Source organism: Pygocentrus nattereri, chromosome 11 (genome assembly GCF_015220715.1).
Source record: "Pygocentrus nattereri isolate fPygNat1 chromosome 11, fPygNat1.pri, whole genome shotgun sequence".
In the NCBI taxonomy this organism is placed as follows: domain Eukaryota; kingdom Metazoa; phylum Chordata; class Actinopteri; order Characiformes; family Serrasalmidae; genus Pygocentrus; species Pygocentrus nattereri.
The window spans coordinates 42,272,132-42,297,131 of NC_051221.1; the positions used below are offsets into that span (position 1 = coordinate 42,272,132).

The window sequence follows — 25,000 nt, forward strand, 5'->3', positions numbered from 1 at the left end:
ATCAAAGGTGACCATAAAATGATAAATTTCACTGAGAGTTTTGTTATTTATCAGTTTCATCTCTGGCATACCTGTAAAATGTGTATGATAAGTAACGTAGTTGCAATTACGAATAATTGACCCAGTTAAATAATCTAAACAGTTAAGAGAAATGATAGAAAATAATAATAATAATAATATTAATAATTTCTGCAAATGGCATTCCAGAACTAAAGTGGATGTACATACACATTGGTGTAAACAAACACTGCAGCTATTCCCTTTTAAAGAAATGTTACACTGTGTTGCCTAAAAATAAACAATACAAAACATCTCATACACTGCAATAAAACAGCATTTAAATGCGTTATATTAGGAAACTAATCGCACTGCACAATCACGTCATTCTACTGTTTTAAAAAGACATTTTGTTTGGTCAGTAGGGGGAGCAGTGCTCTCACTGCTAGACATCAAACTCCTCATAAAACAATTAAAAAAAACAAAAACGCCACACCCATTGGCTGCTGTCGCCCTATTGCATCCCTACTGAAGTACCTGCATGAATGTGGTCATGCTTCATGTAAATGATATGTAAATGAGGTGCTGGTAGGCTGCCGCTTGCTTTCCCAGGCTGAAGCTGAACCATCATTTGTGCTGGAACCTCTTCTAGTTTCCACGTCACACTAAAGTTTCATGAATCGGACGCAAAAAAATAGCTGCTCAATCTCTTTTTGGCATTTTTTTTCAGTGTTTTTCTTTCTGCAGTTGCCTTTTAAGGCGGAGCCACAGGCACAACCTGTGTTTATTGACTGTTGCTGCTTCTCAGCTAATCTGGGGAGGAGCGGAAACTCTTTTACAAAAGAAGCTCTAAGCCCCCTTAAATGGCCAGGGCCCACCGACACGCCCAGAGTTTTACTACACACCTCTATAAGCTAAGAATAGCCCAACTACTTTGCATTAGAGTCTGTGCAGTTACTGATTAATAAGCTTTAGTATGTCGTAAGATTGGGTTGTTATGGGGTTATAAGCCACGTGATTCTCTCCTTATGTACTGACCAGGCCATAACAGGCCGTTTACATCCCACAGTGAAGAAAATAACTGCCGAATATGAATATTACCCAAATCAGCTCCTTTAGTTTTTTTTACTGTTAACCAAATCACTGCTCCTTTTTACCCATCAGTAACTGTTAGGCAACTTTTCCTTTAATTTACTCCCATTCTTCGAAAAAAAAATTCCTCTTCCACAATCCGATTTCACTCTAGTTACCATCTTTAAGTTTACTTAATTAATTATTTAAGTATTTATTTATATGTAGATATTGAAGCCTACTAAATGACCACATTATAAAGGTTATGGCTGCTTCGTGACAGTTAAACCAATGGCAATAAACGATGGTCTGGAGATGAGATCAGAGGAACACTGTCACAGCTGTCAATAAAGCAGCTCCTACATACTTAATCATACTTAATACTAAATCCTCGCACAAAACAAGACATTTATTGGACGCTCGTCACCAGTCATAATGCTTTAATATGTTCCATTACGTGGGAAATATTTCTCCATGACTTCTCCGGCCTGGACCCAGACTCCAGTTTGACACATTCAGGTCATGGTCAGATATTTTCAGTCTGAAATGGTCTTACCTGACATCATCTCAGCTGCGATTCACTCCTCTTTTGTGCAAGAACTCTTGAATCTCCAGAGTCCTTTCACTGACCACACTAATCAAACCACACCCTGAAAACAGTTATATGGACACAGTCCATCTGTCCCTCCCCTTCACTGCACACAGAGAGAGAGGAAATAAGCACCTGCTTACCCCCTGAAATGTGGAACAGCTTAGAATGGTTTGAATTCATGTAGAGTATCATTACTCCATTTGTCCTTCTAAACTAAAATCATGCTATGCATTGTTTTTTTTTTAATATTTATTATGAAATTAAATACGTTTAAATGCTTATTACCACATGAAGTGAATTTTGGGTAAACAAAATATGGGTAAAGTAAACACCAATACCAAAAAATATTTACAAAATGCTTTTTTTTTTAGATTCATAGGAACAGAATCAGGGAGGAACGGTGGCGTGGTGGGTGGTGCTGTCACCTCACAGTGAGGAGGGCCTGGGTTCGATTCCCCGGCCGGGTGACCGGGGTCCTCTCTGTGTGGAGTTTGCATGTTCTCCCCGTGTCTGCGTGGGTTTCCTCCGGGTTCTCCGGTTTCCTCCCACAGTCCAAAGACATGCAGTCAGGCCAATTGGACGTGCTAAATCGCCCCTGGGTGTGAGTGACTGTCTGTGTCTGTCTGTCTGTCTGCGATGGACTGGCGACCTGTCCAGGGTGTATCCTGCCTTCTGCCTGAAGACTGCTGGGATAGGCTCCAGCACCCCCCCACGACCCTGATGGAGAAGCGGCTTAGAAGATGGATGGATGGATGGATGGATGGATGGATGGATGGATGGATGGATGGATGGAACAGAAGCATGCAAATATTGATCAGGATCAGACTTTCTGAATGAAGCAAATGAATTCTCCCTCACCTGAACGCTGATCTGTTACACCTGTTTTACTTGTCTCAGTCGTCAGTATATAAACCTGGGATTTTTAGCTGAGGTGTTGCTTTATTTCCTTGAGCTACTAAAAGATCTACATAGATTTTACCTTTCTGAGTATCTGGACTCGGCTCATGGACTTTTTTGACTCTGATTTTTGCCTTTGCCCTTTTGATCTTGGTTGCCAGATTGTGTTATGTTTTTCTTTGTGTGTTTTTGGATTGTTTTGGATCTGACGTGCATGTTTTTGACTACGAGCTTGGATCATGTTTCAAACACTAAAGCCTCTTCTTTTAACAACATCTGCAAAGCGACATTTACTGATAAATCTAAAACATAATTTTTAAAGAAATCAAAAAGACCTTTTAAAAAAACTACTTTGAAAAAAAGCACAAAAACCTTATGTGTTATTTCCGCAGTACCCCTGCACACCCCTGCAGCATCTATTGCATTCCAGCTGTTATGGCACATCGTTTCCCTCACTTCATTACTGAGAACCGGTGCTGTTCCTGAACAAGAGTTTTCAGCCTCCACCAGCTTAAACTCTGTGACGGGAAAAACACAAAACCTTAAAGACCCCTGCATGTGCTGCGTTAATAACACTGAAGAGCATCACTGAAGTCTCGCAGAGATAATGCAGAAAGACTATTCACATCTTCATGATTTCAGTTAACCTTCACTTACAACTACTGAGAAGGAAGCTATGAGAGTCCAGCTCTGAAACGGTATCATCTATATCAAACGATAAGCTAGTGATTCTCAATTTCAGTCTTAAGGGATCCCACACTGTATATCGTGCTTGCTCAGGTGTGATAGGGTAGGAAAATCCAAAAATGTGAAGATGGGGAACTTCTAATCTAATACCTTCAATGCAATAGAAGAACCATCTTTGGTTACCCGAAGAACTTTTCCATGGATTATTATTTGAAGAAATACTGCAGGGTTTCTAACTTAATATGCTGACTCCACTGCCTAGTGGTGTGATTTGAGCAAACATTCTTGAGTTCAGAGAAAAGCAAGTTATGGTCTTTGATAACAGCAGATGGTGATTAACTTCAAAAACTAGAAGAACTATTAACAGAAAGGTTCTTCAGCGAACCAAAGTGCTTCATGTCTGCATTGCTCCAAACAACTCTTCTGGCCCTTTTATATTTAAGAGTGTTGTATTATTTACCTCGCTGCTCCATGACCTGCAGGCACCATTCAGATTTTAAATTAGTGCGATTGCAGATTTGCACTTCATCTTATGGAAAGCTGTACTGACCATTTAGGCACCATAAATGTAGAGAAGTGGTGCATGAGAACAAACAGCTACTTTACATTCCCAGCAGGCAGATTTGCATGCTGGCTTATTACACAGCAGCACATTGTAAATATAGGAATATGAGTTTGAACCTGCTTCCCTTAATCCTCTTCTTTGATGCTTTGCACTTCTGATTTAAACATACCTTGCCAGAAGACTCCAGCATCACCAGCATGCCAGCAGTGATTTGTTCTCTAGGGCCTTTACAAGACACAATATCCATCCATGTATGTCCTGAACCCTTTCCTGAAATGAAAACCACTCACCTCCATATAGAGTCCTGCAGCCCAGTTCTCCACAGATTACTGCAACAACTGTTACAGCCCAACCATCATTACAGAGCGTTCCCCATGTTACAGGATGAGGAATCTCCACTGTCCCAGAACACCACTTACCAGTCTAAGACCTGTTGTCCTCACAAACAGAAGAGAAAACAGAAGGTGGTACAGAATTATTTATTTCTTATCCCACAGTCTTAGATAAAGTTTAAGTGATACTTTTTTAATCCCACCTCCGCATTTAACCCATCTGTGAAGTGAAACACCACACACACACACACTAGGGGGCAGTGAGCACACTTGCCCGGAGTGGTGGGCAGCCCTATCCACAGCGCCCGGGGAGCAGGTGTCTTGCTCAAGGACACCTCAGTCATGGACTGTCGGCTCTGGGGATTGAACCGGCAACCTTCCGGTCACAGGGCCAGTTCCCTAACCTCGAGCCCACGACTGCCCCCAAATGTGATCAAATGTGAACATCCACATAACGTAAGAGTTCTGTAACATTCTAAAGGTTCTTGCTAGAACCTTAGGTCCATGGCAAGAACAATTTATGAACATGTAACTGGGGACTTCTTCCAATATCTTCTCTATGACCACATTTGAAGGACACAAATCAATATTTTCCCAGTGCAGTCTCAGTCCATTTACAATCTCCATCATCCATCAATATTGGACCAGAGCCATGCTCAACATATGCAGCACTTTGCCGCTGTAGCAGTTCCACAGCCAAATTCTCTAAAATGACTGCAACATCATTTATATCCCAATAAAGGTTTATACAGTTTCCCACTGTTCATACGAGCACACATAAGATGACCAATCTGACTGCAAGTATATTTCTATCAGGACATTAGCCTTCATATTGCTTTCTATCAAACTGAAAAGAATATCTGTGTTATTGTCCACCACTAAGCTCTGATACTGTATTTGACTCCTGTAACTGATCTCTTGGTAACACCTTGTGGCACACTTTGGTAACTGCACAAAGAACTGCATTATGCCGGTGTTGTGGTACACTGGAAAGCAGCTACTTGAAGATTTTAGATGCCCTGCTATACAAATCATATAGCAATTGCTGGGCAAAGCCTGCCCTGCATGGACTGGCGACCTGTCCAGGGTGCATCCTGCCTTCCGCCCGAAGACTGCTGGGATAGGCTCCAGCATTCCCCCGCGACCCTGACGGAGAAGCGGCTTAGAAAATGGATGGATGGATGGATGGATGGATGGGCAAAGCCTGATAAATGTAAAAGACTTTGTTGGACAAAATAAACAATGTAAAACCTCAGTTACGGATAAAATACAGCTTTCCAAAGGGACACTTGGACATTCTCTGATGAGAGGAGGAATGTCTGGTTTTCCAGTCTTGAACAAACCATTCGCGTCGCTGTTCAGTATAAGAGGACACACTAAACAGTTCATGAGCTCCCTCAGCCCTCAGTCCATGCCAATTAAAAGTCTGAAATGTGTTTTCATCAATGACATTGAACCATTTTGGTAAAGGTGCATTTTTAAAGAATGGAGATCAGGACTAATATACAGAATTCCTTTAATTAGAATTTCTTAAATTCTCCTGAATTTCAGTTCTTTGCTTTGTAATCCAGTGTCTTTTGAGTTTCAGATCTCAGAGGCTTTGATGTTCTGCTGTACAGTTTCCTGATACAACTTAGAATGATTTGCATTCATTGGGTTGTAATTGAAAACCAGGATATTTGATCAAGCAGACAAAATACTACACACTGATCTTTCAATAATTTTCCTACAAGCTGTTGTAGAACCGAAAATCCTCCAAGGACTGGCAGTTTTGGAACAAATCCATTCCAATGAATACCATCAGAGATGCTGGCTTTTGAACTTTGCGCTGAAAACAATCCGGACAGTCCTTTTCCTCTTTTCCTTTCCGGATGACACGACGTCCATGATTTCCAAAAACAGTGTGAAATGTGGACGCGTCAGACCACAGGACACTTTTCCACTCTGCGTCAGTCCATCTCAGATGAGCTCGGCCCAGAGAAGCCGGCGGCGTTTCTGGGTGGTGTTGATATGTGGCTTCGCTTTGCATGGCAGAGTTTTAACCTGCACTTGTAGATGGAGCGACGAACTGAGTTCACTGACAGTGGTTTTCCGAAGTGTTCCTGAGCCCATGTGGGAATATCTGTTACAGAATGATGTGGGTTTTTAATGCAGCGCCGCCTGAGGGGTCGAAGGTCACGGGCATTCAGTGTTGGTTTTCTGCCTCGCCGCTTACCTGCAGAGATTTCTCCAGATTCTCTGAATCTTCTGATGATATTATGGACTGTAGATGATGAAATCCCTAAATTCCTTGCAGTTGCATGTTGAGAAACGTTGATCTTAAACTGTTGGACTATTTGCTCACGCAGTTGTTCACTAAGTGGTGAACCTCGCCCGTCCTTGCTTGTGACGACTGAGCCTTTCAGGGATGCTCCCTTTATACCCATTTATAATCATGACACTCACCTGTTTCCAGTTAACCTGTTCACCTGTGGAATGTTCCAAACAGGTGTTTTTAGAGCATTCCTCAACTTTCCCAGTCTTTTGTTGCTCCTGTCCCAACTTCTTTGGAATGTGTTGCAGGCATCAAATTCAAAATGAGTGAATATTTGCAAAAAACAAAGTTTATCCGTTTGAAAATGAAATATCTAAATGTCTTTGTAGTGTATTCAGTTGAATACAGGTTGAAAAGGATCAAATCATCGTATTCCGATTTTATTTATGTTTTACACAACGTCCCAACTTCATTAGAATTGGGGTTGTAAACTAATCTAGTCCCTGAAAGACAGCACACAATACCGCATCACAGGCTGGATCACTGTGGTGTAAAACAAGTCTGGTTGTCGGCCCTGACGGCTCTTAACATGAGAAGAAAACAAATATTTTGCGTTACTTTACTGCAGAATCAGTATGACTATTCCACGATAATACCAAGATATTTACAGGACATGAATTGTTAATGGAGGTGGATAAGAATCAGCTGAAAGACCTACAATACTGTCCTCTGTCTTTTTTTGTATAATAAGAGCATCTTGGTTGCACAGATCTACCAGCTTATTAATACTTGTGAAGCAGAATGATGTTCCTGTAAGAGCCTCGAGTGGCTTACTGCTTTACCAAACGGAGAAACTTTGGCACCTTAACACACAACACACTTTATGTGTGCAGTCAAACGTGCATATAAAGTATCTTTGTAATGACTTTCACCGTGCCTCAGCCGAGTTTGAAAACCCAAGTTATCCATTCTACAATGACCTATTCTGGTCCCGGTCCGAAAATCTCTGCTTTGTTTTGTGCCTAGGAACACCCTTCCCTGTGATGATAAACACACACATGCGCCACAACAGCATCAGAAACTGGCATTTTCCACTGCAGCGGCACTTCATGCCCACTTATTCATCTCTGCTGCTGTACTGAATCAGTGCCTCCACTATATCAGCCCACCACTATATCAGCCCACCACTATATCAGCCCTACACTATATCACCCCTCCACTATATCACCCCTCCACTATATCAGCCCACCACTATATCAGCCCACCACTATATCAGCCCTCCACTATATCAGCCCTCCACTATATCACCCCTCCACTATATCAGCCCACCACTATATCAGCCCACCACTATATCAGCCCTCCACTATATCAGCCCTCCACTATATCACCCCTCCACTATATCACCCCTCCACTATATCAGCCCTCCACTATATCAGCCCACCACTATATCAGCCCACCACTATATCAGCCCTCCACTATATCAGCCCTCCACTTTATCAGCCCTCCACTATATCAGCCCTCCACTATACCACCCCTACACTATATCAGCCCACCACTATATCAGCCGTCCACTATATCACCCCTCCACTATATCACCCCTCCACTATATCAGCCCTCCACTATATCAGCCCTCCACTATATCAGCCCACCACTATATCACCCCTCCACTATATCACCCCTCTACTATATCAGCCCTCCACTATATCAGCCCTCCACTTTATCAGCCCTCCACTATATCACCCCTCCACTATATCACCCCTCCACTATATCAGCCCTCCACTATATCAGCCCTCCACTATATCAGCCCACCACTATATCAGCCCTCCACTATATCAGCCCTCCACTATATCACCCCTCCACTTTATCAGCCCTCCACTATATCAGCCCTCCACTATATCAGCCCTCCACTATATCACCCCTCCACTATATCAGCCCTCCACTATATAAACCCTCCACTATATCAGCCCTCCACTATATCACCCCTCCACTATATCAGCCCTCCACTATATCAGCCCTCCACTATATCAGCCCACCACTATATCAGCCCTCCACTATATCAGCCCACCACTATATCAGCCCTCCACTATATCAGCCCTCCACTATATCAGCCCTCCACTATATCACCCCTCCACTATATCCCCCCTCCACTATATCAGCCCTCCACTATATAAACCCTCCACTATATCAGCCCTCCACTATATCACCCCTCCACTATATCAGCCCTCCACTATATCAGCCCACCACTATATCAGCCCTCCACTATATCACCCCTCCACTTTATCAGCCCTCCACTATATCAGCCCTCCACTATATCAGCCCTCCACTATATCACCCCTCCACTATATCAGCCCTCCACTATATCAGCCCTCCACTATATCACCCCTCCACTATATCACCCCTACACTATATCAGCCCTCCTCTATATCACCCCTCCTCTATATCAGCCCTCCACTATATCAGCCCTCCACTATATCAGCCCTCCTCTATATCACCCCTCCTCTATATCACCCCTCCACTATATCACCCCTCCACTATATCACCCCTCCACTATATCACCCCTCCTCTATATCAGCCCTCCACTATATCAGCCCTCCACTATATCACCCCTCCTCTATATCACCCCTCCTCTATATCACCCCTCCACTATATCAGCCCTCCACTATATCAGCCCTCCACTATATCACCCCTCCACTATATCAGCCCTCTACTATATCAGCCCTCCACTATATCACCCCTCCACTATATCAGCCCTCCACTATATCAGCCCTCCACTATATCACCCCTCCACTATATCACCCCTCCACTATATCAGCCCTCTACTATATCACCCCTCCACTATATCAGCCCTCCACTATATCAGCCCTCTACTATATCACCCCTCCACTATATCACCCCTCCACTATATCACCCCTCCACTATATCAGCCCTCTACTATATCACCCCTCCACTATATCAGCCCTCCACTATATCAGCCCTCTACTATATCAGCCCTCCACTATATCAGCCCTCCACTATATCAGCCCTCCACTATATCAGCCCTCCACTATATCAGCCCTATACTATATCACCCCTCCACTATATCACCCCTCCACTATATCAGCCCTCCACTATATCACCCCTACACTATATCACCGCTACACATGCCACTCTATACATTACCAGTATTAAGACGTACACCTTCTACCTCGTGCTCATGCTGCTGTTATTTGCACCTCACTATTTATTGTTTATTGGTACTTTTGCTAGTTTAACTGGGACCCTGAGTTACACTGTTTTGTTCCACCTCATGTACCACATGTGATGCGAATGACAATAAAGCCTCATCTTATCTCTTATCTTATCTTATCTTATCTTATCTTAAGACATTTTGCAGCGAGGAGACAAATGTACGATTAGATTTTGATCCATTTAGACATTTTAGGTCTGTATTGTGTTCATATTGCAAACAAACTGTAAGTAGGAGTCTCTGTCCAATAATTTGCTGCACAGAGATGAACTGGGAGACTGGGCGTTCTCACTCGCTCTTATCGCACTAACAGAGCGCTTGCTCTAAGCTCTGTTTAATCAAACCAAACCTGCCAAGTCTGAACGCAGCCTTTTGTCCCTTTTGTGACTGAGGCTCCTGCCATCTGTACTGCAATGATTAACTCTCGTTCAAAAACACTTGCACGCACCATAGAGCATGATAGGCGGTTAATTGCTTAATTGTCTCATGCAATACACCTGACAGCATCTGCACTCATGATGATTCTCTACTCCTTCAATGTTCTCATCACTTGAGCACTTTATCACTATTCACCAGCGTCAGGCTTTATATACATTTATATATAAACTGTATGTGTACATGTTTGTATATATGTCTGTCTATGCTATCTAATACATCTATGTGCAGTTGCCTTTATGTTATTATGTATGTTCTGCACATCAGAGATCAGCTGTGCACTCCTTGTTGTGTAGTCTGAATGACAAAGTTCACTTTGGCTTTCACTCAGTGTGTCACCCGTTTGTACCCTGAACCCAAGAGTTAGACGTTCCTGCTCGGTTCTGCTGGTGTCTGAGTCAGGGATGGTTTTCCCGCTGGGTTAATATCACAGTGTAAAACATGCACACAAATACATGTCGCTGTTCTCGGAGGAAACCTCATATCTCCAAAATGGTAACTTTACAGGAGAAGGAAAAAAATCGACTTCACTTTTAATGTAAGTCTATGGAACCAGACGTCTTTCCGAGTAATTTTGGGATATTTCTTTTGGGCCATTCTTCATTAAATTTACACACAATGTACAGAACAACAGGTTTTTTCAAATGATGACAAAAACTGAAAAACGATAGCAGCGATATTCATATACAGGGTTTTCACAAAGCAGGATTTCTCAGTAAACTGGAGGCCAAAAGTTGAGGATGGTCAGTAGGAATGTTTCTTAGCTCGTCTGCTTTTGGACAGGCCAAGTTATCAGGCTAACTGAGAAACCCTGCTGTGTGAAACAGACCAGCTTTCAACCGAGAAAGAGACAAAAACAGGATTACATGAATACAGGCACAACATAGAGATGGCACTAGGTCTCTCTCTCTCTCTCTTTCTCTCTCAATCTCTGTCTCTCTCTCTCTCTCTGTCTCCATCTCTCTCTCGCTCTCTCTCTGTCTCTCTCTCTTTATCTGTCTCTCTCTTTTTCTGTCTCTCTCTCTCTTTTTCTCTCTGTCTCTCTCTCTCAATCTCTGTCTCTCTCTCTCAATCTCTGTCTCTCTCTTTTTCTGTCTCTCTCTTTTTTTCTCTGTCTCTCTCTTTTTTCTCTGTCTCTCTCTCTTTTTCTCTGTCTCTCTCTCTCTCTCTTTTTCTCTGTGTCTCTCTCTCTTTTTCTCTGTCTCTCTCTCTGTCTCTCTCTCTCTCTCTTTTTCTGTCTCTCTCTCTCTCTTTTTCTGTCTCTCTCTTTTTCTCTGTCTCTCTCCCTCTCTCTATCTCTGTGTCTCTCTCTCTCTCTCTCTCTCTCTGTCTGTCTCTCTCTCTTTTTCTCTGTCTCTCTCTCTCTTTTTCTCTGTCTCTCTCTTTTTCTCTCTCTCTCTCTCTCTCTCTCTCTCTCTCTCTCTCTCTCTCTCTCTCTCTCTCTCTCTCCTCCCCCACAGACGGGCAGACGGCGCCTCCCATTCTTGTAAATTGCGAAGAAGAAGGGAGGCTGAGAGGCTGGGGGGCTAACCGGCTGGGCGGCTCGGACATTTCGCTGGAGCATCCTGAGAAGTGGACACTGCCGCCGGTTTCGTTGCCGCCTTTGGTGGAAAGGATGACAGCCAGACCGGGATTCTATCGGCAGGAGCTCAACAAGACCGTATGGGAGGTGCCCGAAAGATACCAGAATCTGACGCCGGTGGGCTCGGGGGCGTACGGCTCCGTCTGGTGAGTTCAGATCGAGGGGAGGGCGCGGCAGCTGAAATCACATCACGAGAACACGATTCACTCCCAGAAGCCACCGGCTCAGCCCTGATTTCACAGGCGGAGCCGAGCTACAGGCTACTGGCTCCGTGCAAGCCCACCGCATTGTGGCTGTTACGGCGTAGCGCCGGGCAGTACAAAGAGCTGACCTGTGATAAACGCTTTAGGCGTCTGTCCACTAAAACGATCATCCTAGGCTGAGACAAATGAGCCTCAGTGATGCGCATCAGCTCATCCCTGGCTGAAGCTCGCTGGACCACGTTTGTTGACGTTTTTTTTTTTTTTTTTGCAAAGTGGTCATGGACTGCCTGGTCATCCAGTGACGTTGTCTCAGGCTTCTTTCAAGCTGTAGTTTAGATCTGGTTTTCCTTCTAGAATCAGTCTAAATGTGTCCATTGAATATTTGGTCATTTCAGACCATTAAAATTATGAATCGAACAGGATAGAAAATGTGAGTTCAGCACATAGTCCAGTCTGTTAGTTGGGCAGGGCTTTGCATGTCAGGATGTCTGGACGTGTAATTAAACCAGCATTAGAAATGCACAAATATAAGCCTCCACTAACTTCTGTGCTGTGGTCAGTTAGGCCGTGCCAGTCCTGTCCAGTGATCTTTGTCTTCCAGGTTCCTAAACAGCAGAAGCTTTCACTCAGTGCAGCTGCTAAAGGCACGGTGAGGGTGCCAGCCTGGTTTGGAGTCGCTGAGCTCCTGGCTGAGGTTTTAAAGTATAGACTTGCCTCATCCCTTTACTGCTCAGGTTGGAAGCACGTGCTGCAGCGTTTCCTCTGTGCTCAAGCATTTCATTACATCATTACCATTCAGCAGACATCTGCACCGCTCTTCTGCAGTGCACGATCAGGTTCTTGCAAAAAAAAAAAAAAAGTCCTACAGCTCTTCCTGCAAAAGTCCCAGCTATACCATTAGACGCCCCCCTGCTGTGACTCATATGGTTTCCATGGTGAGCTGCTGTGGTGATACAGCTTCCTACATCACCCGAAGCCAGAGTCTGTCATAGAAATGTATTGGTAAATGTTTGATAAACAGCCAGGGATCTCGGTGTAGCATAACACTGCTCTCGGGACAAAACCTCGTAACTCTGTTTTCACGTTTTGACACATTATGAGAACGCCAGCCCTCTTTAGTGTTGTAGGGGAATGCCATGATGAACGAACGAGTTGGTCTACAATCTTTACATCCCTGCTCAAAGCTTCAGCTAAGCATGTCTGAGGCTGGTGTCTGGTTTCAGATGGTCTAAGCTGGTCTTTGACGGTGCACTCTGCAGGAAGGTAGCTCTCCAGGACCAGGGTTAGGGACCACTGCTGTAGGTGCTTGACATCCAGCTCGACTGAAGGAAAGCATACCCTATTCTCCTCAGCCACCTGGTTGAGCCATTAGACCAGCACAGGTTACGCTTTCTTTTGAGTTTGATGGTTTAGCTGGTCTGCGAGTCGACTTGGCCGTGCTGGTCAACCACTGTGATCTTGCTGGTCATGCAGGTAAATCAACATAGTCACGTTGGCCATGCTGGCAGATCAGCTGAACTGTTGTGAAAGTGGTGCTCTGAAGTTGGCAGATGTCGTCATATTAAAGCTGTGGAAACTCTGTTTTATTTCCACTTACAAAGTCAAGAAAACATGTAATGTGACCAGGGTGGTCATGTCTGGTAAAGCCCAACTATATTTTGTATTACATTTTATATATATTCCATTCAAAAATATCCCCTGAATGTAAAGAAACAACAGCAAAGTCACTGTATGAAGGCTAAATAGTCTTTTATGTGCATGTAAACACTTTATGATATTTTATGACACTTCAGTGATTTGGCTGTTAGCTTATTTTACCTTTCAGAGTATCTTTAATAGTTAATGTACAGCAGTACTAGTGAAGATGGTGTCAGCAAGTCTTCTGGCCTTGAATGCTTTAACATAGCAACAGTAGCGTTTTTGGGCAGCTCTGAGCTCATGTAACGTTCGACAATGTGTTTTCATAATCTAGTTGAGTTCTCAGCTCCACATAGAACAAGAAAACAGGATTCATGTGTTTTGTGGGATTCATTTTTTGGCAGTTTGCACAAAGCACACGTCCTGATGCTGTAGCAGCGAGATGCTGCTGTTTGTTCTCTGATGTTCTCATGTAGACGGATTCTCTCAGGGCAAATCAAAATAATGGCATTCGGATTAATAATTCATTTTGATCAACAATATTTGGAAACTTTCTGGCCTTGCTGAACAGTCAAACGGAAGTCTTACAGAGGATGAAACTTTGATGCTGTCAAACGTGGTTGCAGTGAATGAATGCAGTGATCGTGCTGCATGCTTGGCCAAAATGCAGTTAACTGGAGGAGATTCGACAGCCTCGCGAAATGCATCGTGTAAAAGAGCTGTCAAAAATGGTAGATGGTAGAGAAAACAATTCAATTTTAACCAAATTCTTCTTGACAGTTTACCAGATTAAAGACATTTCAACGCTACATGTTTGGAACACACTGCATGGCTTAACTTGATCCACCTACTCCAGTTTGACTGGCACCTCCCAAGTTAACTGTCCAACATAAGATTAGTGGAAAAAGCATTCGTGTCTCTTTCCTTTATGTGGGTCAGTATTTAGTGTTTTAATTAGGTCAGTCAGAAAAACAGAAAAAAGAGCATGTGAGTCCATGGCCAGCTAGAGCCTTTAGTAGATTTAAATATGGTAAATCATAATGTCAGTAACACATTATGATATTAAATAATTCTAAAAAAAACAAAACGACGATAGAGTCCCACGCCTACTATTGAGCACTGTATGGTCGACTCCTTACTGGAATGAACTGACACCGTTGCAGGAAATCAATGTGTGGGAATGGAAATGTCTTATGTGAATTTCCCCTTTTAAGCATGTCAGGTTTCCTCTCTGTAAGTGATGTGCAACTCAATCTACGCTTCTTAGGCTGCGCACATCCGGAAGTCTGCCGAGGCCTGCTCATCCAGCCTTTCTTCTGAAACCTGTGGTATTATTAGAGTGTTTCTCCCTCTTTGCAGCAGTAACAGCCTCTACTCTTCTGGGATGGCTTTACGCTAGATGTCGGAACATTGCTGTGAGGATTTGATTGCATTCAGCCACAAGAGCATTAGGGTAATCAGGTGCTGATGTTGGATGTTAAGCTCTGAATTACAAACTCATCCTCCTCCATTGACATTGCATGTTTAAAAGAGAAGCAAACAATGCAGTTACTTGTGATGAGGTAAGCCTGCTTATACACTCACCGGCCACTTTATTAGGTACAGTTGCTTGTTAACATAAACAGCTAATCAGCCAATCACACGACCACAACTCAGCGCATTGAGGCATGTAGAGGTGGTCAAGACGACCGGCTGAAGTGCAGACCGAGCATCAGAACGGGGGAGAAAGGGGATTTAAGGGGCTTTGAACGTGGCGTGGTTGTTGGTGCCAGACGGGCTGGTCTGAGTATTTCAGAAACTGCTGATCTGCTGGGATTTTCACGCTCAACCATCTCTAGGGTTTACAGAGAACGGTCAGAAAAAGAGGAAATGTCCAGTGAGCGGTCAGTTGTGTGGACGAAAACGCCTTGTTGATGTGAGAGGTCAGAGGAGAATGAGCAGACTGGTTCCAGATGATAGAAAGGCAACAGGAACTCAAACAACCAACCAAAATCTCTGAGGAACGTTTCCAACACCTTGTTGAAAGTCTGCCACGAAGAATTAAGACAGTTCTGAAGGCAAAAGGGGGTCCAGCCTTTTACCTCATCCAAGCTCTCCACTGGATGAAAAACACAGACAGTTCATTAGTGATAGGTAGCTAGTTTAATGTGTCTAGCACAATTATTTACTTCATTAAACTTAGGAAAAAACTTTTGCATCTGAAGATGTGCTCCTGTGTCTGTGTGCCCCCTCTGTACGTCTAACTAGGATTTCTCAGGGGTCTGGTTTTGGGCTCTGTTGTTAGACGCCTGGTTGATACACTTTCGAAGCGTTTGTCTCAGTCCTGTCGTTGTGCTTCTCTCTCAGCCCTCTGTCTAATGACCGCAGCGATCTGTGTTAGAGAGATCAGAGATCATGAGGAAAAGGAGGTCTGATTATAGAAAAGGAGGTTTGATTGGAACCTTTTTTAGTGTGAGTGAGAGGAGGAGTTTCAACACGTGGGGGATCAGTTACTGTTCCTATTTAACTTATGTGATAGTGCATATACAAATATATGCACAGTGAGTGTGTTTCAAACATTAAATCAGTCTCAGATATCGATTGTAGATACATCAGTTATTATTTTAAGGCTAATGCTTTATATATGAACTCCTATGAAGTGCATGTAGTAACACCAAAGTTTCTATTGCTGAGGTTGATGAATAACGTAAAGTTATGTTATGTTATGTTATGTTATGTTATGTTATGTTATGTTATGTTACGGTGCTGCATTATATCCGAACATTTCTGGGGACAAGGAGATTGATAGTATGTTAATTTAAATCTAATTATAGTCATTTGAAATGGCCAGTGTTAGAATATTGGTCATGCTGAATAAACGTTTAACACATTTCTAATGTAACAAATCCTCAATGCTGATAAATATAAAACACTTGTGAGGATGGAATGAGCAGTACGTCTCTTTGACTCGATCCTCTCGGTATTCTTCCGTACCTCTTTTCATCTGGTCCTCTCTCCCTTCATTCTGTCCTCTCGCCATAGATTCTATCAGCCTTTTCCCTTTTTTTGTGTTTTCTCTCTCTTTCTTCACCTCTGTCTGTTCTAGTTTAGAATCTATTTCATTAAAAAGTCTAAAATCTTAGATTTCCCTTGAATTAGCTCTACATGCATCTACACAGTATCTTATATAAAGCCTGTAGACCTAAAAATAATGATCCGCCGTGTGAATGTCTGCAGACGTCACACAGAGGCATTAATAAGGTAGGTAACAGTAACAGTCTAATGTTGGTATTTATATACATGCATGTTTAGGTCTGTGATGAAATATTCTGGTTTTATAACTGTTAGGATGATGACCACCCTGGTTAAATGACATGTTTGTTGATTTTCATTCATATATATATATATATATGAAAATGTGCCATAACTTTTGCACAGGCCACATTTCATGTTTTGCTTTCTTCTAATTTGTTAAACACAGCACAGCAATAGTTATTGTGCATTAAAGTGTGTGTAAGTGTGTTTTCTGTAAAGAATGTGTTAAAATTTTCACTTAAAACTCAAAATATCTCATTTGACCAGGGGTGTTAAAAAATGACTCTGCTTGCATTTCAAAAGGACACTTTGCAAAAGTAGGACTGCATTAAAATTCACTTTGTTAAATAATATTGCAATAATATTTCTAATTTTTATTTGCTAACCAATCATCTTTTTAAAAAACCTTTTTTTCCTCCTCTATGTGCTCCATGTGCTTGGTAGAATGTTCTAATTATGACCACGGTGTCGGGCCTGTATAAGCAAATGCTGAATGACAAGCACCCTCGTGGAATTTATTTATGGTCATTATATTTGATTGGCTCCTGTCACTCAAAGAGCAACGCAGCAAAGGCATGTTGGTCCCACTTTTGCTGAACTCATCCTGGATTTTTTTAGAGACTGCCACTCTGGACCTCTGAGCAATGTTAAAGAGTCATGTAAGGAAGACAGCAGGATTTTGGGAATGTGCATCACAAAGAACTGCTGTTTGTCAGGAGAGTGACGCAGGCAGGCGAGAGTGAGTCAGGCTTGGAGAGGTAGCCTCTGTAGCCAGTGCTTGTTTTGGCATTGAGCTGAAGGGCTTGGCTTAGCTTGGCTTTGTTTCAGTGAAATAGGTTTGGTTAGTCTCAAGGTTTCTGACCAGCTCAGCAGCTTTCACTGTCTCACTGTTACACCTGAGTGCCGACTCTTACTGAATCCTTGTCCTGTTGTTTGCTGGGATGTTGAGTATCTTCTCTTCTCTTCTCTTCTCTTCTCTTCTCTTCTCTTCTCTTCTCTTCTCATCTTAACTTCTCTTCTCTTCTCATCTTAACTTCTCTTCTCTCTACTTTTCATCTTCTCTTCTCTTCTTCTCTTCTCTCTACTTCTCATCTTCTCTTCTCTTCTCTTCTCTTCTCTCTACTTCTCATCTTAACTTCTCTTCTCTTCTCTCTTTACTTCTCATCTTCTCTTCTCTCTTTACTTCTCATCTTCTCTTCTCTTCTCTCTACTTCTCATCTTAACTTCTCTTCTCTCTTTACTTCTCATCTTCTCTTCTCTTCTCTTCTCTTCTCTTCTCTTCTCTTCTCTCTACTTCTCATCTTAACTTCTCTTCTCTTCTCTCTTTACTTCTCATCTTCTCTTCTCTCTTTACTTCTCATCTTCTCTTCTCTCTTTACTTCTCATCTTCTCTTCTCTCTACTTCTCATATTTTCTTCTCTTCTCTCTTTACTTCTCATCTTCTCTTCTCTCTTTACTTCTCATCTTCTCTTCTCTTCTCTCTACTTCTCATCTTCTCTTCTTATCTCGTCTCTTCTCTTCATGCCTCTTTTCCTTTCTCTTTACTTCTCATCTTAAATTCTCTTTTCTTTTACTGACTCTTCTGTCTTTTCCCATCTCCTGACATCTTCCTTCTCTTCTTTATGTCTCTCCTCTCCAAATCTCTTTTTTTTACATATTTTCTGTTCACTTCTCTTCACATCTTTTCTCTTTCTGTCTCGCCTTTTCGTCACATCACATATCACCTCTTACCTTCTCCTCTCTTTAAATCTCCTCTATTCCTCTCTCCTCTTTCTCACCTCTCCGTCTCTTCTCTTCATGTCTCTTCACTTCCTCTCTCTTTATATCTCTTCTCTTCTCCAGCTCAGCGTATGATGTGTGTCTCCGGCAGAAGGTAGCCGTTAAGAAGCTCTCCCGTCCATTCCAGTCACTCATCCACAGCAGGCGCTCCTATAGAGAACTGCGACTTCTCAAGCATATGAAGCATGAAAATGTGAGTTAGACACATGCAATGTTTTCACTTTTATAATTGAAAAATACCATTTTAATAAAAAAAAAGGTATCAGTGTTGTCCCAGTCTGCGCCGTGACTGACTTCTCACTCCAGAGTCTGAAGATTGTTCAAAGAAATAAACTTTAAAACAAGATTAGCGCAGCCCATTATAGATTGAGAGAGGAGACTGTGGGCAAAACACATCAGACATTTATTGGACTTTGTAAAGTAATTCACAGACTCACCGGAGCCCTCAAGAGCAAGATTAAACTGTTTAGAAAGGGTTTCCTGAGGCGTAAAGCTTACAGTAGCTCTATACTCATCACCTCCTCGTCTTATATAATGCATAATATAATGCAGTGCCACAAGCAGTCAGTCTTTAGTAGATGTGGCAGAGCTGTGTACAGTATTTTTGAAAATATATGGTCAGTTGCATCCTGCCCACGTACTCTGAACAACTTCAAACTCCGGCTGAGAGAAACTCTGGTCATCGTGCGTGTTTGATACATAACTCCCTTCATTCATAAACTGAAAAGTTGTATTATGTTGATGTTTTTTGTGTATGCTTGTGTGTTTTTTAGGTTATTGGGTTGCTAGATGTTTTCACTCCTGCAGCATCTCTTGAAGAATTCAATGAGGTGTACGTATCTACAGTACAGGTCTCAGCTATCACACATCTATTTGTATTGGCTTCCAGCAGGAGACCTGGAAGGTGGAGCATGTTGTTGAACTGGCTTGAAGGGGAATTCAGTCAAGTTTTCAATTTTTCTGCATAATTCAATAATAATTAAGATGTAAAGACAGACATTCGGAGTGGTTTGATGTGAAATGCTGCATTGTAGAGAAATGTGCAAAGTCAGAATTGTTGTCAGTGGTGGTGAAAAGAGCCAGACATCTGAAGAGTTTCCTGCCTGTTAAGGCTCCCTCACAGAAAGCTATTATAAAACGCTGGTGCTGCCTAAAGCATTTTTTATTGATATATGTATTGTACTAAAACCATGTTAATGCATTCATGGCAGAGATGTGCATAGATGGAATTATGAGGCAAAATAGAAGATTTATTTTCTTCTATTAACCACTATTTCACTATTATCAGACGCAGAACACGTGTAGGTTCACTGGCATATTTTGGATATGAAATAAAACAGCTGTATTTGCACTGCAGACTTTGCGACCCCAGGTGACCCCTATCACCACCACTGTAAAGGAAACTCTGGAATTAAGTTTTTTCTCAGCAAATCACTCTAAATGTCTTTGTTTACATCTCTGTGATAGAATTCTGGAGAAATTGTGAAGGAATTCCCTTCTATTTAAGTGTAAATCTATCTCAGGTGTAACGCTGAGATAGATCTACTCGAACCCAAATCTCACCTTGTAATGATTTAATTCATCAGTGGTGAGGCGTGTAGTCTTTTCTCATCCACCTCTTGTCTCTTTCCAGCTATCTCGTCACTAATCTAATGGGAGCAGACCTCAACAACATAGTCAAGTTCCAGCGCCTTTCAGATGAGCATGTGCAGTTCCTCATTTATCAGCTGCTCCGAGGCCTTAAGGTTATTCAAAAAGTCTCTAGAAAAAAAGGAAATGTGTTTCTGGGCAGCTCTAAAATGCAGTTCTGTTCTCTCACTGCATTTTGCCTTTGTCTCCTCTTTTCCCTCCAACATCCCCAATCTTATTCCTCTCTTTTTCCAAAACAGTATATTCATTCAGCCGGACTGATACACAGAGTGAGTGCCTCTTTTTTCTTGTTCTCTTTATTCACAGTTGACAGCAAACGTATCTAAAATCACACTGGGGTGTCTGCAGGGTAGGGGTGGTGTCTGCAGGGTAGGGGTGGTGTCTGCAGGGTAGGGGTGGTGTCTGCAGGGTAGGGGTGGTGTCTGCAGGCTAGGGGTGGTGTCTGCAGGGTAGGGGTGGTGTCTGCAGGCTAGGGGTGGTGTCTGCAGGGTAGGGGTGGTGTCTGCAGGGTAGGGGTGGGAGATATTTTATCACGGTACTTGAAGATGTTTTCATGATACACGATACAATATTTTGAAACAGACCTGATGCACTAGTACACACACACACACACACACATTTTCTAAGCCGCTTCTCCCTCAGGGTTGCGGGGGGGGGGGGGTGCTGGAGCCCATCCCAGCAGTGATCGGGCAGAAGGCAGGATACACCCTGGACAGGTCACCAGTCTGCACTAGAACAGCCACATTGAAAACAGCTATAATACTGGGGCAGATACAGTGCTTCCCTAAATTCAATTGAACCGGACTAATTAAGCCCTGTTTGTAATGAAAGCATGGACAACATGGGTGTGTTTTCATCAGTGCACTTAAATAAATGCCAATAAAAGAAAGCAGAAACATCCAGACAAGTCAGGGTCTTACATAAACACACACACACACACACACACATTTTCTGAGCCGCCTCTCCCTCAGGGTGACGGGGGGGATGCTGGAGCGGTCCTGGGGCGGGTCTTACATAAACAACCAAAGCTTAAACTTTTATCTGTTTTTCTTTAAAATATTTTTTTATGTTTCTTTATTTGTTAGATATGTAGGCTACAGTAAAGCATTGTTATGTATGAGTGTATATTAGTGAAGATTTCTACTGTGCCTAAAGTGTAACATACAATATTTGTATCTGAATTTACACAACAGCATGCGGTTTACATTAATAATTCACTTTAATGCATTTTAGACTAATCAAAATTAATGCCAAGCTAAGAATGAGTGACGAACAGATCAATAAGCATCAAGGATGTCAATTTTATGTGTAATCGATTTTTAAGTATATAAATAAACACATGCTCCAAAAAGAGTTTAAATATTGTAAAAAATAATAATAGTAATAAATTATAAAATGTGTTTTGGGCAGGCCCAATAAAATGTTCTCTGTAGAGAATGTTTGAACTCATTTTCACTCAGAAAATCAAAAGTGTCATTTGACCACAGACGCCTGGACTTTTGCAGATGGCCATGTGACTGTGCTTTAATGCAGTCTATTCTTCTATCTGTTTTATAGGACCTAAAGCCAAGTAATGTAGCTGTGAATGAAGATTGTGAGCTCAGGGTAAGGGATTTACCACACAGCTCGTAATCTTTTAATTCTTATGAAATTGTCCAGTGATATGTTTGGATGAAATAAAAATGTAAATATTAAACCATAAGACTGCCTTGAGCCACTGGCAGTGTAATTGGTCTGTTTAATTGCATTGTTAGATTCTGGACTTTGGACTGGCCAGACAGACAGACGATGAGATGACAGGGTATGTGGCGACTCGCTGGTACAGAGCGCCTGAAATTATGCTGAACTGGATGCACTACAATCAAACAGGTGAGAGAGCAATCAGTTCAGGTCTGTATTCTTAAAGGGTGTCCACTATATGATATTAGAAGAGGTTAGAAACTGTAAAATATAACAGGGTGATGAGTAATAAGAATTTCTGCCTGTATTGTTGGTTATGCTGATGCTAAAGAATTGGTCATCCTGTCAATCTCAACATGTTTAAGTGTAAATGAGGCATTTAGTACATAAAAATGAGTTAGCATGTGTCTAACTAACTTTCCATGCTGGTCCAAATCTGTTCCAAATGACCTGCTACCATACAGAATTAATCATTCTTAGAAATGTACACTCACCGGCCACTTTATTAGGTCCTTGCTAGTAAAAGGTTGGACCCCCTTTTTCCTTCAGAACTGTCTTAATTCTTCATGTCAGACTTTCAACAAGGTGTTGGAAACGTTCCTCAGAGATTCTGGTTGGTTATTTGAGTTCCTGCTGCCTTTCTATCATCTGGAACCAGTCTGCTCGTTCTCCTCTGACCTCTCACATCAACAAGGCATTTTCGTCCACACAACTGACCGCTCACTGGATATTTCCTCTTTCTCTGACCGTTCTCTGTGAACCCTAGAGATGGTTGAGCGTGAAAATCCCAGCAGATCAGCAGTTTCTGAAATACTCAGACCAGCCCGTCTGGCACCAACAACCACGCCACGTTCAAAGCCCCTTAAATCCCCTTTCTTCCCTGTTCTGATGCTCGGTCTGCACTTCAGCAAGTCGTCTTGACCACCTCTACAGGCCTAAATGCACTGAGTTGTGGCCGTGTGATTGGCTGATTAGATATTTGTGTTAACAAGCAACTGAACTGTACCTAATAAAGTGGCCAGTGAGTGTATATATGACAGTGTATTATGTAAATAACTTGTGATACTTTGAAGGAAATCTTACCTCCACTGGTTGATGCTGGTTGATTGGGTTTGGTCTGTTTTTCAGTGGATATCTGGTCTGTGGGGTGCATTATGGGTGAACTTCTCAAAGGGAAGGTCCTGTTTCCCGGCAACGACTGTATCCTTTATCATCCTGGATTAGACACACAACTAAGTGTGGTTGACGAGTGAGCTGCTCCCTCTTCGAGGGAAGAGAGAAGAGTGCATTGTAAGTGGTCTAAATTAGATTATAGAGTCTAATGTCAGGAAGCAACATGAATATCAAATTACAAAGCAAATGTCAAATATAGCAAATATGGAGTTGATTCACTTTTAGAGGTAATGCAGCAGATTACTCCATATCTGCAGGTTTACTCCTCTTTTTTAGTAGTGGTGGTTTTGGGTTCTGCAGTGATGGTTTGATTACGCTGTGGAATGCGATACCAAAACCAAAGGGTGTTCACTGACTCAGGAAAATATGCCATTCAAATTGGGTTGGTGCACACAAACACTGACAAAATGATCTGTGTAGTTATTACATTACATTTCTGGTTACATGGTTGGTTAGTGTAGTGGTTAACACCTCTGCCTTCTATGCTGTAGACTGGGGTTCAATCCCCACCTGGGCAAACACCCTACACTATACCAATAAGAGTCCTTGGGCAAGACTCCTAACACCACCTTGGCCTACCTGTGTAAAATGATCAAATCGTAAGTCACTCTGGATCAGAGCGTCAGCCAAATGCTGTAACTGTAAATTTCACAGATCCCTGCCCAGAATCTAAGTTTCTCTCCAAGGTTCAGTCAGGATAATATGTGTTGGTGTCACGATTGGCCCCTCCATGTGTTTGTGTTGTGTTTTGGTCTAGTCCACGTGCTTTTTGTTTTGATCCCATTCCGGCCCCTTGTTTGGTTATTCCGCCCCTGATTGTTCCCACCTGTGTTTCCACCTGTGTCTTGTGATCCCTAGTTAGCCCTCATGTATTTAAGCCCGGTGTTTTCTCCCTCTTTGTTTGTCGTTAGATGTCTTGCTGGTCTTTGTTTGATGTGCTTCATGTTTGAAGTGTGATGTGTTATGTTGTTTGATCTTCCGGCCCTGTTGTTTGTTTGACCCGTTTATTTTCAATACGTCCGACTGTCGTTCTCTCCGCGTTGGCTCTCTGACCGTGGACCGTCATGACCCTGATTTTGGATTTGCCCACAATAAAAGTCGGTTATCTCAGCACATGCGTCCGCGTCCAAGCTCCCTGCGTTACAGTTGGTTAAAAAATGTCTTTATTTTGTACTTCACTTTTAAAAAGTCACGATTTTTCATTTTCATTCGATACAAGCCTCTCCTGTGTGTTGAAGAGTAGTGGTTGGATAAGATCTAGTCTTGATTTCAGGCAGCACAGGAAACTGACATCTGGACATCTTGACATTTGGAAAAGGTACAATTAGCATTAAGAGTAAGAAAAGCGGTAAGTGTGGCTCGTTGTGTTGCTGTTTGACTCACTATTTGAAATGTGGTCCCCTTCATCGAAACATTCTGTGGCTAGGAGGGACTGTTTTCCAGTGATGAACACTAAACCTGAGCTGCTGTGCTGCAAACATATGCATGCTTGTCCACGAGTACCCATACTACACCTCTTTTGCTGGTGAGTCTATGTTATATTTGAAATCGTGTTTTGCTGCAACTCAGCCTGAACAAAGTCTATTTGGTCCTCTGTTAGAATGTAAGTGGGCAGTACCTTCCAAATGTCGATGCCCCCCAGCTGTGGTAGCAGGTGCTTTGCTCTAAGCAAAGGTTGAACACAGAGAGCCGTTTGTCTAGCCAGCTCACTTTAAGTCTGTGCTGTAAAGACGCCGCCACCTACGTTTCCTTACCTGCATTTTTCTGGCATTTTTGTACATTATGATGTTTTCTGTTGTTCAAAATGGATCTTTTAGATAAAGAGTTATGCTAGGTTACTAGCTGGTGTAAGACTTTTAGTTCAATTGATTTTTTTATTGTTAGCTTTTTTCTAATTGTAGCTGTTTTAAAGGTAATTGTTTGTGTATATGTTCTTACCCTAAAA

The 25,000-nt window shown here is 42.4% G+C and overlaps 1 protein-coding gene across 1 annotated transcript in view; it reads left to right on the forward strand.

Moving 5' to 3' along the window:
* Positions 1–11,523: 11,523 nt before the first annotated feature.
* The window catches only part of mapk11 (mitogen-activated protein kinase 11), a 22,226-nt gene continuing 8,749 nt past the window's right edge, over positions 11,524–25,000 (forward strand). The window contains exons 1-8 of the mRNA XM_017722312.2: positions 11,524–11,784; positions 18,616–18,745; positions 19,326–19,384; positions 20,186–20,297; positions 20,442–20,471; positions 21,760–21,807; positions 21,957–22,071; positions 23,011–23,082. Coding sequence (XP_017577801.1) covers positions 11,672–11,784; positions 18,616–18,745; positions 19,326–19,384; positions 20,186–20,297; positions 20,442–20,471; positions 21,760–21,807; positions 21,957–22,071; positions 23,011–23,082 — 679 coding nt within the window. The 5' untranslated portion in view covers positions 11,524–11,671. The remainder of the gene's footprint in view (positions 11,785–18,615; positions 18,746–19,325; positions 19,385–20,185; positions 20,298–20,441; positions 20,472–21,759; positions 21,808–21,956; positions 22,072–23,010; positions 23,083–25,000) is intronic.